Genomic DNA, 12,572 nt, shown 5'->3' on the forward strand with positions numbered 1-12,572 from the left:
CAGTAATCCCAAAACACATGAGGATAAAAAGATTTTTAATAATTGCAGCAACTCGATGATGATATTTCAAATACACAATACCAAACAGACTGTAAATATTGGTTCACAGTTACTCAATTCCCATCAAAATTAACGTGATACACCATGTTTGGTCTGTCATCTTATTTTGGTTTTTTTTTTTATTCAATCTTATTTTATGTATCAAATCTTATTCTATTTCAATTGATTTATGTATAAAATTGTGTTTTTGAATGTAGTTCTACTGTGTTTCTTCATCATATAAAAAGCTCATTTAATTGCTTTTTGTGTTTGAAATATGCTACACAACCTCCCATACGGTTTAATTGCCTATCTATGGTAAATAACGCCACATCTGATTGATCATCTGAAATCTGATTATGGACAACAGGCCTGGATTGGGGGTGTGAATAAATATAACACTAAAATCGGATTCAAGAGTCAGATTATCTGGCCTCACCCACTGTACTAATGTTCCGTCACTGTGTGAGGGTTGACAGGTCATGTGTGGACCACAGCGGTCCTGCAGCCCCCGACCCTCCGGAGCTGCTCTTATCCTGACGCTCCCTCTCCGAGTCTCCGGCTCTGACTCGGGCACGGCGGCTTCTCATTGGCTGCCGGCGGACACCGGAGCGGGTCGCTCTCCTCGGTGCTGAAATCGCAGCTCGTCGTGACAATGTAAACGGCGATGAGGCCAAACGGAGCGTCGGATAATAGACAACAAAATGGACGATGATCTGTTCCAACTGAGACAGCTGCCGTGAGTAAACCACAGTCCGCACATCGTCGCCTTTCGCCGCTGTTTGGTCCATTTTTCAGCCGTGACAGCACGTTTGTCCGACGCGTCCTCGCGTAGCGTTTGTTTGATTAGCTCGCTGGACCTCAAACAGCCTGACATTCCTCAAAAGCGACAGTAATTTCACAGGAACGTGTATCCAGCTGTATTACCGAGACATGTTCCCAGATTAAATATATAAATAAATAGATTAAAAACAACCTCGCTTGTTCAGGCGCCGCCGGTGCTGCGGTTTGTTTACAGTCGTAGCATTTCCCTAAGAAGACTATTCTGGTTTTATTTAGTCACAGGCAGCAGCTAAACTGTGATTTCTGGCTGATAAGTTTTCCATCTTAACTTGTAACTGTGTTTGCTGTCATGACTCAGTACCTGACGTGATTTATTTCAGCCCTAAGATCATGGTTGGCCCATACGAGTCCAGCCTGCCTGTCATAGGGAATATTTCTCAAAGACATACAGTAAAATGACGATATCTAGTCTTCTTGAATAATCGCATGTAAATAATAACAAATGTATTTTTTTTTTAATTAAATAGTTTGTTAAGCACTTTCAAATGTATTCCAGTGACTTAAAGATAAGAAAAAAAAAAATGCATGGCTATATTTTCAAGGGGTCGCTACAGTATTGCTCCATCATTACATATTCACTTAGGCTGCATGGATTTCTTTCTAAAGAGCTTGACAATGAAAATTATAGTGGCTTATAGTAAAAGACAGACATTCATGGACATCTCACAAACTCATCTGCAGCACTGATACTTCCATTGCAAGTGGGCAATGTTATGTAATTATAGTGATTAAGACATCACTGGCACTCTCTTATAGTGTTTATCCCCTATAAACTATCCATTATCTGCATGTGGAAGAAGATTATACCTTCCATCTGTAGAGAACATGTATAACTCTGGGTATTTAGCCTTTATAAGACTGTGAGTCAGTAAACTAGGATGTGCAGAGCTGTCAGTTGACCTGACATGGTTCCCCCATAGGATGATATTACCACCCATTCACAAAATCACAGCCAGAAAAAGCTCATATCACCTAGGCAACAGCCTCAGACTGTATTTGTACTCAGCTTTGCCCTGGCACCAGTCTCCTGTAACTCCTCTGAACTGCCATATTGTATAGATGTGTTTTTAGTTTTTTTATAGAATAAACGTATTTATTATTTTTATTTTTTTGTAGTGTTGTCCGCTTCCGTCGCACAGGTGAGAGCACACGCTCTGAGGATGATGGTGAGAATAGAGAACAGGTTGTCAGGATTGCAGAGCAGACTGATCTGGAGTCTGTGGCACTTGCAGAAGGAGCTCCAGTGCCTCGGGAGTTTGCCAATCCAACTGATGGTACAGTACAGAAGCAGGGCTCCATTTTTCTAAGACAACCTTTTTGACTCCTTGTTCCTACATTTCCCTATTGGGCTCATACTCCAGTAATATCTTGCATGTAGCCCTCAAGATTGCACCATCTCTCATTCCTTCAGATACATTCATGGTAGAAGATGCCGTGGAGGCCATAGGCTTTGGGACATTTCAGTGGAAACTCTCCATCCTTACTGGTCTGTCCTGGGTAAGAACTGCTTTTTAATTTAAAAACAAATACACTTTTCAAGGAACTGTGTCTACTAGAACATGGATTCATTGTGTCCCTCTGGATTTTTCTCATTTGCTCAGATGGCTGATGCCATGGAGATGATGATCCTCAGCATCTTAGCCCCACAGCTCCACTGTGAATGGAGACTACCCAGCCTCGAGGTGGCACTGCTTACATCGGTAATGGCTCTCTAATGTCTGTAAAGTGCTCTTGCTTGCAGGGCCACATGACTATCCTGATAGTTATTGATTAAGTGCTTATGGATTGTTTTGAAATAAGTGCTTGTGTTGAACAGTGACAACCGCGTGGAAAACAGTGGAGGCCCTTCTGGTTTTTAATGTCATTAGATCTGAATGTCTATCAAAGCCACATTTACTTTTCTGAGTACAATATAAAACAACATGCAAACAGAGGGACTACAGCAGATTTTTACTAAAGGCATTACATTGAACAATGTTTATTTTTAATGAGATCACTTAATACGATATAATTAATATCACATTAAATCTTCACAAGAAGATGCTCAAAAGAAAATTTTCACGTTCTGTAACTTCTAGTGGCTCACACCCAGACAAATATCTATATTATGTGAACTATGTGTAGTGAACCCTCAGCTGCTGTGACATCCGCAATCCCATTCATCTTCTCTGTGCTTTTTCTTTGTCACGGATGCAGGCTGTGTTTATTGGGATGATGATCAGCTCCTCTCTTTGGGGAAACATATCTGACAAATATGGCAGAAAGACAGTAAGTTCTAATAATGCTTTTGTTACACATGGAGTTGATTCATATGTCTGTTTCCTGAAAGATACACTTTGTCTTGAGTTAATAGGATTTTTTGAAGTTTAGCTTTTGTGTTTCTGAAAGAAAGAAAGTGATTGACACTAGACACCTCAAGAGCCTTATCAGATCACCATAATTTATTTAGCAGCCTGTTATGTTTTCATTGTATGCACACACAGGGTCTGAAGATGAGTGTGTTGTGGACTATGTTCTATGGCCTGATGAGTGCATTTGCACCAATATATGGGTGGATCCTTGTCCTCCGTGCACTGGTGGGCTTTGGCATCGGAGGAGCCCCACAGTCGTGAGTAACCCTAATTTGTGTCTCTAAAGATGATGCTGTGATTAATGATTTGAGTTTGGATTCACAGTGAAATGTCCCTCCTTATAAAGGGTGACACTGTATGCTGAATTTCTGCCTATGAAGTCTAGAGCCACATGCATCTTGCTGATTGAGGTATGGGCCACCCTGTGCTACGATGTCACTCATCTATCATCCACCTAGCCAGAACGTTAACTGCATTCAGAAATGAAACTGATGCAACTGTTACCGCACAGCACTGAAATGCTCTTTTTTTCCCTCAGGATTTTATATGACTTTGACTCTAAATCTCGTTTTCTGTTACAAGTTGTGTTCACTGCTGTTGCTTTGCAGATATTTTGGGCACTGGGCACTGTGTTTGAGGTCCTCCTAGCAATCCTGGTGATGCCCACTCTGGGCTGGCGCTGGCTGCTTGGCCTTTCTACCATTCCTCTTTTCATCTTTGCCATCCTGTGTTTTGTGAGTATGATATTATCAGTCTCAAAATGTTCCACAATAAGTAAACATAACAAGTTACAGCTTTATCAACTGACATGCCTGTTGTTTGGGGGGTGGGAGCAGTGGCTACCAGAGAGTGCCCGATATGATGTGCTGACAGGGAACCAGGAAAAAGCTCTGGCCACGCTGAAGCGCATCGCCACAGAGAATGGAGCACCCATGCCACTGGGAAAACTAATTGCTGCCAGACAGGTGCAGTCTTTTTCTGCAAAACAAAAATGCTCTGAATGAGATTCACATATTATTAATCTATGACCAACTGATATTTTGCAATCTGTCCATTCAGTTTTGTATGTTTCCTCTGTCAATTAGGAGGATCGTGGGAAGATTCGAGACTTATTTTCATCACACTTTCGCTGCACCACAGTTCTGCTTTGGTTTATCTGGTAAATGGACTGAATGAACAGGCCACTCAGTCAAATCCTCAGTCACTACTCACTGTGCTCTATTTGAACTTTCTCATCCCATTTCTCTGTCTCCCCAGGTTTGCAAATGCTTTCTCCTACTATGGACTGGTGCTACTGACCACAGAGCTGTTTCAGGAGGGAGGCGCATGTGGAGGTGAATCACTGCTCCTCAGACACCAAAACAAACCTGCACACACACACACACACACACACACACACACACACACATTTTAATTTGGCACACTGATGAAAGAGACATGGTAGTTCTGAGACTTTTGTGAGTAATATCATCTAAATGTACTAAAACTGAGTTTGAGATAAATAAACATCAAATAAATCATGCTTCTCAAGGTCAGTGAAAACAGAACACTGCAGGCGTGAAGACATGTCATAACAAGAAAAGCTCAGGTACAACTGATAACACTAACAATGGCTTACAGCAAGAGTTAACTGAGCCATCCACAATGTCGTTGGTTCCACCTGTGCTTCAGCTGATATGACAAGTTTAATGTATGCTGTGACAAAGATCTATGTATGAATACATTTCTCCTCTGTATACAGGTCCCGCTATAGAGCTTTGTCTTTGCAGACAATGGATTGAGCCAGTGCTGGGTGTGTACTATCCTGTTTGTTGTTTTATATCACCCTCTAGTGTCCAAAGGAAATAAGATGGAGCCCCGATGCAGCTTGGAGTGTAAATATCTGAACTCTGATGACTATAAAGACCTACTGTGGACGACGTTATCTGAATTCCCAGGTACACATTACTGAGTTCTCTTCAGGTAAAGGTAAAGGTGCACTAATGTATTATTGTTTTGTAATGTAATTCATAGTGCATTTGGATGAAATGGGAATTATTATACTGAGCATGTTTTTTGTTGGTACATGCTACAGATCCTTATAGTTATCTAGTGAATGCTGATTGCTTGCTCCAACTTTTGGTACAAAACAAAAGCATTTATTTTTGCACAATAACAATAATAATAATAATAATAATGTATATTATGTTCAAATTGCAACAGTTACTACATTACCTTAAGAATAGACCAGTAAAATAAAAAGGTGGAGCCACATATTAACAAAGAAAATAACATTAATCTTAATTAAAGGTCAGACCAGTTTTTATAGATTGCAAACATGTAAGCTGAGTAACTGAACGTTCATGTTGCGTAGGACTGCTGGTGACACTGTGGGCTATTGATCGACTGGGAAGAAGGAAGACCATGGCGTTGTGTTTCTTCGTCTTCTCTCTGTGCATCATTCCACTCTATGGTTGTGTTGGGAGGTGAGGTGGGCCGTACCTAGACTTGTAAAATGTTTCACGAATTGTGAATCTTATGTTTATCCCCTCTAACTGGCATTGATTTATCTATTGCAGAGCATCCATGACAGTGTTAATATTCATCGCCAGAGCCTTTATTGCAGGAGGCTTCCAGGCTGCCTATGTGTACACTCCAGAGGTTAGATATCCAAAGCAGAATGATTTTCTTTGCTTGTATCTTATAAAGTGCAAACAGTTATTAGTACAGCTCAGATCAAATGAATAGCTGAGCCAGAATCTGAGGGAGGTAGCCTCTTTAGTATCTTCTGAAACTCTGCAGGTGTACCCAACAGCGACCAGGGCTTTAGGTCTGGGAACAAGCAGTGGAATGGCCAGAGTCGGTGCCCTCATCACACCGTTCGTTGCACAGGTAACACCTAGCTGTCATTTTGCTAATTCAAACATAGCACAAGATGAGAAAGAGTAAAGATAGTTGATTATCCCCGTGCTTCATCCTGCAGGTGATGTTGGAGTCCTCTGTATACCTGGCTCTCTCAGTCTACTGTTGCTGCTGCCTCCTAGCTGCTATCGCCTCCTGTGCACTGCCAATTGAGACGACAGGCCGGGGCCTGCAAGAGTCTAGCCACCGTGAGTGGGGCCAGGAGATGATGGGCCGGGCGTCCTCCAACAGCTCAGGGGGCATCCCTCATTCCAGCTCCGGCTCCCAGGGCTGAGGACTCACCAGCTGGGGTACAACTGAGAAGTGACCGCAGTGGAGAAAGGAGGCAATGAGAGGCGAGAAAGCTAAATAAGCTTTCTATGTCCATCTCCAGTCCCACTCTATGACTCTTAGGTTTAGGCACCACAGTGGCTTCAGAGAGCCAGGCAGTACAATGTTTTGACATGTCACTGTATTTATAGTCTTCAACCACCATTGCTGTCACAATTTTGCCACTGTATAACTGCACAAAGGGCGACTGGAAAGACCAATACGAGTGCAAGAACAAATGGAGGACACAATGGGAAACTTCCTTTAACAAGTGAGAATTCAAATACTTCAAGCAAAGTATTTGAATCCTGCTTTTCTAATGCAAGAGAAGAGAACTAGACAGGGTGAAAGTGTTAGTTTCAAACCACCATCTTCTTTTCAAAGAGCCTTAAAACTACCTATTCAGTTTGTGGTAGAGAGACCTGCTCTCAACCACATGAAAAAGCTGCTTCAATTAGCATACTGGATATAGATGCGTAGATAAGGAAGAGTATTATCTTGTGAACACAAATTGCCTGGAAAAATACACTAATTACAAACTCAGTTTTACAAAAAGTGCATCGCTGGAGTGAAGAACAGTTCCACATCATCAAATCAACAGACCATTTGATTCAATAAAGTATGGAATTGCTTCATTTGAGATTCACTTCTGTCACGGCAGTGAGATGACATACTGTACAGTCACCAACTTTCAGAGATAAATATGTTCTTTTTTCTTGTGTCAGTATTATTTCACATTTTACCACGGATGCTAAAGAAATGAGGAATAGACAGTTATTACCCTCATGATGACAAAAAACACCACCTCATGTCTGGATCATTATGTCGCTGTTTATTTACAACAAGCTGACAAATCTGCCAAAGTCTTCATCAGTGACATCATGCACTCAACAATATTTCATAATTATAACACAAACAGAACATGTCCACAAATCCTGGACTGCATTTAAAGACAACATTATGTATGTTAACATTAAAGTATTAGGGAATTTAAATTGAAATATTTGCATCACTCAAAGCTGACTCTGCCCTAGTTAGTAAAAAATTACATGATCTTAATAAATTCCATTAATATGAGTACATGGTGTTATGATTTACAAACCATGGTGCATCTCTTGATCTACTTTGAGACTGTGCACACACAGACCCACACATGCATATACAACCATTTAGCAGGATGTTACTTTCTGTCTTTCTGTAAATAATGTATCAATACCTGGTTTAGTTGTTGTCTTTGCTTTTGTTTGTAACAAAGGTGATGTGGAGACAGACGATGAGTGACACACTGAGCAAAAAAAAAACAAAAACCTGATCAACTAGCTCAGGTCCAGCAAGTTGACTCTTACCTGCCAGTGTTTGAGATATAGTGCTACGTTAAGTGTCTGTGTGCACAGATTCTTGTCAATGCACTGGATGTAAATGTGTATGATACTATAGTAAATAATCTTTCAAAAAGTGCAGTGGATTCATGTTGTCATTCGTAACAAAAAAAAAAAAAAAAAATTATAATCAGTATCTATAGGTTTGTCTACTTTTTCCATTTTCAAAGAGATGTACACATTATTTACTTTTTAAATGATCCCAACTACCTATGGATCTGAGCAAGTAAAAGAACCATCTCCTAATTAATAATGGATGGAAACAACAATATACACATTAGCTTGTTTTAAAGTGCTGCAATTACCCGAAAGATAAATGATACTGAATATCTGTTTGCTTTCAATGTTGGTGTAGGCAAAAGCAGTTTGTGCACCACTGGTTACAAGGCACTGGTGTTGAAATTTGAAAAAGGAATGCACCAATGACACAAATTTACAAGCGAGCTTTTAGACCTCTGTCTTTTTGTTCTACAATCTGACCGAAGAGTCTCGCTGCCTCCTGGGCGCAGCCTCGGTGAATGGTGAGCCCGAAACCTCCATGGCCGTAGTTGTGTATCACCTGAATGAGGGTCACAATATTTTAGAAGTTCATACAATCATATTCATATTTAGAGTCCTGATCAACAGTTATGGTTTACCTCTATTGTAGCTGCACCAGACTGTATGGTCTCCCTCTCCAGTCGGACTTTACTCCGAACAGGTCTGAGGCCGGTCCAGTCCTCCACAATCCTGGCATGCTGAGGTAAGACAACAACAAGACATAAGCTGTCCCACCTTTGAACCTTAAAAATGTGTCCAAATATTAAGAAAAATGCCTTGCTGAATTATCATTGTATTGCATGGTACTATATTTTAAATAACTTGCTTAAAACCAAAGTTTTCTCTGTCAGAGCCAAATTGCTCCTTATCACTAACATGTTTTACAGAATGAGTATTCTAAATATATCAAAAGAAAATGTTAAATATTTAGCACTGCTGAGGACTTGTGGTAAATTATTAATCACTGTTGAGACATTAAGTCTTTTTATGGCTTCTGCGACAAACAACATTTTGATATCACTGAACCTTGAGACTGGGCTCGAGCTGGCAGGCGTTTTCCCAGATTTTCTTATGGTCAATGGAGTTGTTCTGTTCACTCCAGTTTCCAATCTGGAAAATCCCACCAACCGTCACGAGACGACTCCTGCAGACACAGATCATGAAAACAGCTCTGGTTTTCTGACTACGCTATGCAACAAGCTCAAATCAGCCCCTAAAAACAACAGCAATGGCATGGTGCAACCACTACAACTACAGCTGGAATGTTTCCAAACATAGTTTAGCCCAGATTCAAATGGAGCAAAGTTTGGAACTGGTGAAATCAACTAAAACTGCACAACAGTGTGCATCATATATAAGCCACTGTAAATCCAGAAGTAGCTCAGTTTTAGCAGCCAACACTGTAGACGCTGCTGGAGACATGTCTGTGTGTATCTGCGTTCAGTGTTTACAAGTGTTGCGTCACTAGTGCTACCCTGGAATGATGTATGGGGAATTGTAGACTCCTTTTGTAAAGTTGTGGGTAAGAATCCAATGCTTCAACCATGGAGCATCCACCTGAAACACAGAGGAGCAACACAGTTCAACTGCTACTTCCACTCTGCCTTTATAGTCAGTTATAAAAACTATAAACTGATACTTTAAGTTGTTCACTCTCACCTTCACTATCTGACCGCGACCTGGTTTCAGGTCTGGATCTGGCTGGAGCTCTCCTGATCTCATCCCAGTACAGTTTATGATCACATCTGCTCCAGTTCCTGCCAGCTAAAAACAGCATTCACGATAAGAGATAATGAACATGAGAGATAACGTTTTGTGAGTCTTGTAAACATTTTGTAGTTAATGTTTTGAGACTACATACTGGCTATAAAGAGTATTTCTAAAATGTGTTAAAAACGTATACTATATGCAACTATAATATTGAAATGCCTTCACTAACCTCCTTGAAGGACTCTATTTTCCTGTGGTAAAATTTCACCCCCCTTTTTTGCAACCTGGGAAATAACACAAAACCAGATGCACATCAGGAGCACTGGAAAACCACTGCAAAAAATAAACTTTTAAGTTAAGAGTTAAGAACCACTTCTCCTTAGCATAACAGGACATCTGGTAGGTGGATGCAGCAGCTGTCTAAATTTGCCTTTTTACCATTACTGCACAATGCATGGTGGTAGTTAGCTCTCTGTAGTTAGTGACCCCTGATTGTGCACTACTTTTTACTTTGCACTATACCAGAAAACACTACAAAACACAGTATGTTGTAAAGAGAATTACAGACAGACAAATAAACCAAGACCATGTGTTGAAAATGAAGATAAGATAAAACTTTATGCACAACATATATAACAGCAATCCAGTGTTGCCTTTCAGTCTTTATTGGGTAATAAATGTTTTGCAAATAGGTGCCACAAGATGAACTGAGTTCAACTCAGGACATGTAAAGTTCTGGTTAAAAAATGCTGATATAACAAGTCACTTAAGTAATAAGTCACTCACCAGTCCATCAGCCAAGGTAAGTATGTTTTACCTTCCACCATGAGAGCAGTGTTGAACCACCCATAACTGGACATATTAGATGAGACAAATAAGTTAGAGTTTGAGAGCTGCAACACAAAATTATCTATCCAATCATAAATATTTGTATCTTTTATTAGGAATCACACAAAATACTCTTTAGTAGAAGAAAAACTTTTAAATTAATATAAATACTGATAGTGTGCATGAAACTGGTTTGGGAAATGAGGAAAAGAGCCGTCATGAGGATAAGAATTAGTGTCTTTCTTTCTTTCTTTCTTTCTTTCTTTCTTTCTAAGAATTTATGACTGTAAATTCAGTAGATGTGTATTTATTTGTTATGATTTATGTTTTCCTTTTTGGCTTTGTCAGTGTGTTATTGGAGGATGTCTGGCTATGTCTTATTACTACTTTGTGCCAGTTTCAGCGAGAACCTACTTGTATCCAGGAAACATCTGCAGCTCTCGTTGTGTGAGCTGTCTGAAGCCCAGGACGATATCTTTAAATGAGGGATCCTGCAATCAAAAACAAATCGCTTACTATGAGGCCACACAGGATACAGAATCCTAATTAACCCCTGAGTCTGAGTGTAAATGCAGCCCTTAGCGAGGCCTCTCTGTTGATGTTTTCCAACCACTGCAGGCCATCATTCTTTGTGCAGCAGAACAAAGCTCTAGTTACAATGCCGCTGAATACTAATGGACTGTGTTTAAGGTAGACATTGCACTGGTATGAGATAAATTTATGAATGAGTTATTTGAGTTTACATTGTAACCTTATCTGCATTTTCCATTGTACCGAACCTTTGTTCTTAGTTGTAAAAGGCTCCTGGTCAAATCTTATCTTTGAGGTGAAATTTAATGTGCATTCTCCAAGAACCAAGTGCTACTCACTGGGACTGGTTCAGTGCAGAGGTTGTAGCCAGACTGAAGGAATATACCCATATTTACGGACTCTGGTGAACTGAGGCAGCTCAGCAAGTAGTCAAATGTCTCTTTATTCCATTTTCTGAAGGTGAGGACATACGCAAGTTTAAATGGTGGTTACTTTCTTTTTATATAAAGAGGAGAATCAAGACACAGATGAAGAGAATGCACTTACGTCTCCTGGACGTTGCCCTTGTCGTACAGGTAGGGCTGCCAGAAGCCAGCAGCTCCATCACTAGTGGTCAGCGGAGTGAAACGGTCTGCGTACACCTCGATGGTCAATGGACGGACAGTTGAGTGATACTGCTCATAGATGCTCTGCGCTGTTGACAGACCAATGACTCCAGCTCCAATCACTGCCACCCGCATGTCTGAAGTTAAGACAAGACACATAACACATTTTGGCCTGAGACTGATTCACCCATAAAGGCACCCTATGTGTAAAGTGACCAATATTTTCTTTGAGAACATGACAGTCTGGATCACCGCTGCACTGTATTGTATTCTGATTGGATATGATTAGACAAAATGTTTTCTATCATTAAAGAATGTATTATTTAAAATAATGGGCTATTTTTAATGGAGAGCAATTGAGTAGAAAAAACAAATAGAAAAATAAAATCACAGAAGGTCACAACAGGTCAGTCACTGTAACAGAAAATTTTAGGTTCACCCGCTTTGCAAACCTTCTAGATAACTATCTCAGATAGGTTGCAGGGTTACATTGTGCACCAATGCAGCAGGTTGTAATGGGAGAGTATATTATGTAACATAGCCAGCAACATGTCGGACAAAATCACATCTTGTGTGAGCGGGGGAGAATTTCAAAGCAAATTGTTAACCATGAAACCTGCAGCATGACCAAGTGCATACACTATACAGATAAATCACTCAAAACTGAATCTGTCAATGTTAAACAAAGTTTGGCTTTACCTTCAGACTGGTACTCGGCCGCTGCTGTAGGAGGTGTTGAAATCTCTAACAGCTCACAACCCCTCACTCCCTGAGACCGGAGCAGCGAGGGCGGGGACAGCAGCCCCCGGACACGTGGTTGGCTCTGTCAAGTTGAAAAAGTATTAATGTCTGGACTTTAATGCAACATAGTGAGGACCAACAAAAAGTATTTTACTAGCTGAGTGAGGACATTTTGGGAAAGTGAGGAAATTTTGGCCGATCCTCACTTTCTGACACACCTTCAAATCACATTTTGAGGGTTAAGACTTGGTCTTAGTGTCAGGGATAGTGTCAGGGTTAGTGTCAGGGATAGGCAC

General features: G+C 40.5%; 2 protein-coding genes across 2 annotated transcripts; one reads left to right on the forward strand and one right to left on the reverse strand.

Annotated features, from left to right (window-relative positions):
• The first annotated feature begins 513 nt into the window (after positions 1 to 513).
• On the forward strand, positions 514 to 7,750 carry svopa (SV2 related protein a). The gene is made up of 16 exons (XM_071482910.1): positions 514 to 778; positions 1,999 to 2,156; positions 2,294 to 2,379; positions 2,484 to 2,582; positions 3,079 to 3,150; positions 3,366 to 3,490; positions 3,580 to 3,643; positions 3,842 to 3,967; positions 4,070 to 4,198; positions 4,319 to 4,392; positions 4,491 to 4,567; positions 5,066 to 5,170; positions 5,587 to 5,698; positions 5,792 to 5,873; positions 6,015 to 6,104; positions 6,196 to 7,750. The coding sequence occupies exons 1-16, from the start codon at positions 744 to 746 to the stop codon at positions 6,406 to 6,408; spliced, it is 1,647 nt and encodes a 548-aa protein (XP_071339011.1). The 5' UTR covers positions 514 to 743; the 3' UTR covers positions 6,409 to 7,750.
• Positions 7,257 to 12,393, reverse strand: LOC139624100 (D-amino-acid oxidase-like). The gene is made up of 11 exons (XM_071482911.1): positions 12,235 to 12,393; positions 11,477 to 11,672; positions 11,269 to 11,383; positions 10,814 to 10,890; positions 10,358 to 10,423; positions 9,801 to 9,855; positions 9,521 to 9,625; positions 9,336 to 9,418; positions 8,888 to 9,005; positions 8,461 to 8,559; positions 7,257 to 8,381 (listed from the first exon to the last, which is right to left on the reverse strand). Exons 2-11 carry the CDS (start codon positions 11,668 to 11,670, stop codon positions 8,256 to 8,258), a joined length of 1,038 nt encoding a protein of 345 aa, XP_071339012.1. The 5' UTR covers positions 11,671 to 11,672; positions 12,235 to 12,393; the 3' UTR covers positions 7,257 to 8,255.
• Between the last annotated feature and the right edge of the window lie 179 nt (positions 12,394 to 12,572).

This window comes from Trachinotus anak, unplaced genomic scaffold (genome assembly GCF_046630095.1).
Source record: "Trachinotus anak isolate AG129_WGS33_773 ecotype Australia unplaced genomic scaffold, CSIRO_AGI_Tana_v1 ptg000008l, whole genome shotgun sequence".
Taxonomy (NCBI): domain Eukaryota; kingdom Metazoa; phylum Chordata; class Actinopteri; order Carangiformes; family Carangidae; genus Trachinotus; species Trachinotus anak.

Excerpts from the sequence above, each read along its gene's own strand:
- svopa (XM_071482910.1), top strand. The coding sequence starts at position 744 with ATGGACGATGATCTGTTCCAACTGAGACAGCTGCC. Across the intron at positions 2,583-3,078 it reads AGGTGGCACTGCTTACATCG|GCTGTGTTTATTGGGATGAT; the intron begins GTAATGGCTCTC and ends TCACGGATGCAG. Across the intron at positions 3,968-4,069 it reads TCTTTGCCATCCTGTGTTTT|TGGCTACCAGAGAGTGCCCG; the intron begins GTGAGTATGATA and ends GGGTGGGAGCAG.
- LOC139624100 (XM_071482911.1), bottom strand. The coding sequence starts at position 11,670 with ATGCGGGTGGCAGTGATTGGAGCTGGAGTCATTGGTCTGTCAACAGCG. Across the intron at positions 9,006-9,335 it reads TCCCCATACATCATTCCAGG|GAGTCGTCTCGTGACGGTTG; the intron begins GTAGCACTAGTG and ends CTGTGTCTGCAG. Across the intron at positions 8,560-8,887 it reads AGCTCGAGCCCAGTCTCAAG|CATGCCAGGATTGTGGAGGA; the intron begins GTTCAGTGATAT and ends GTCTTACCTCAG.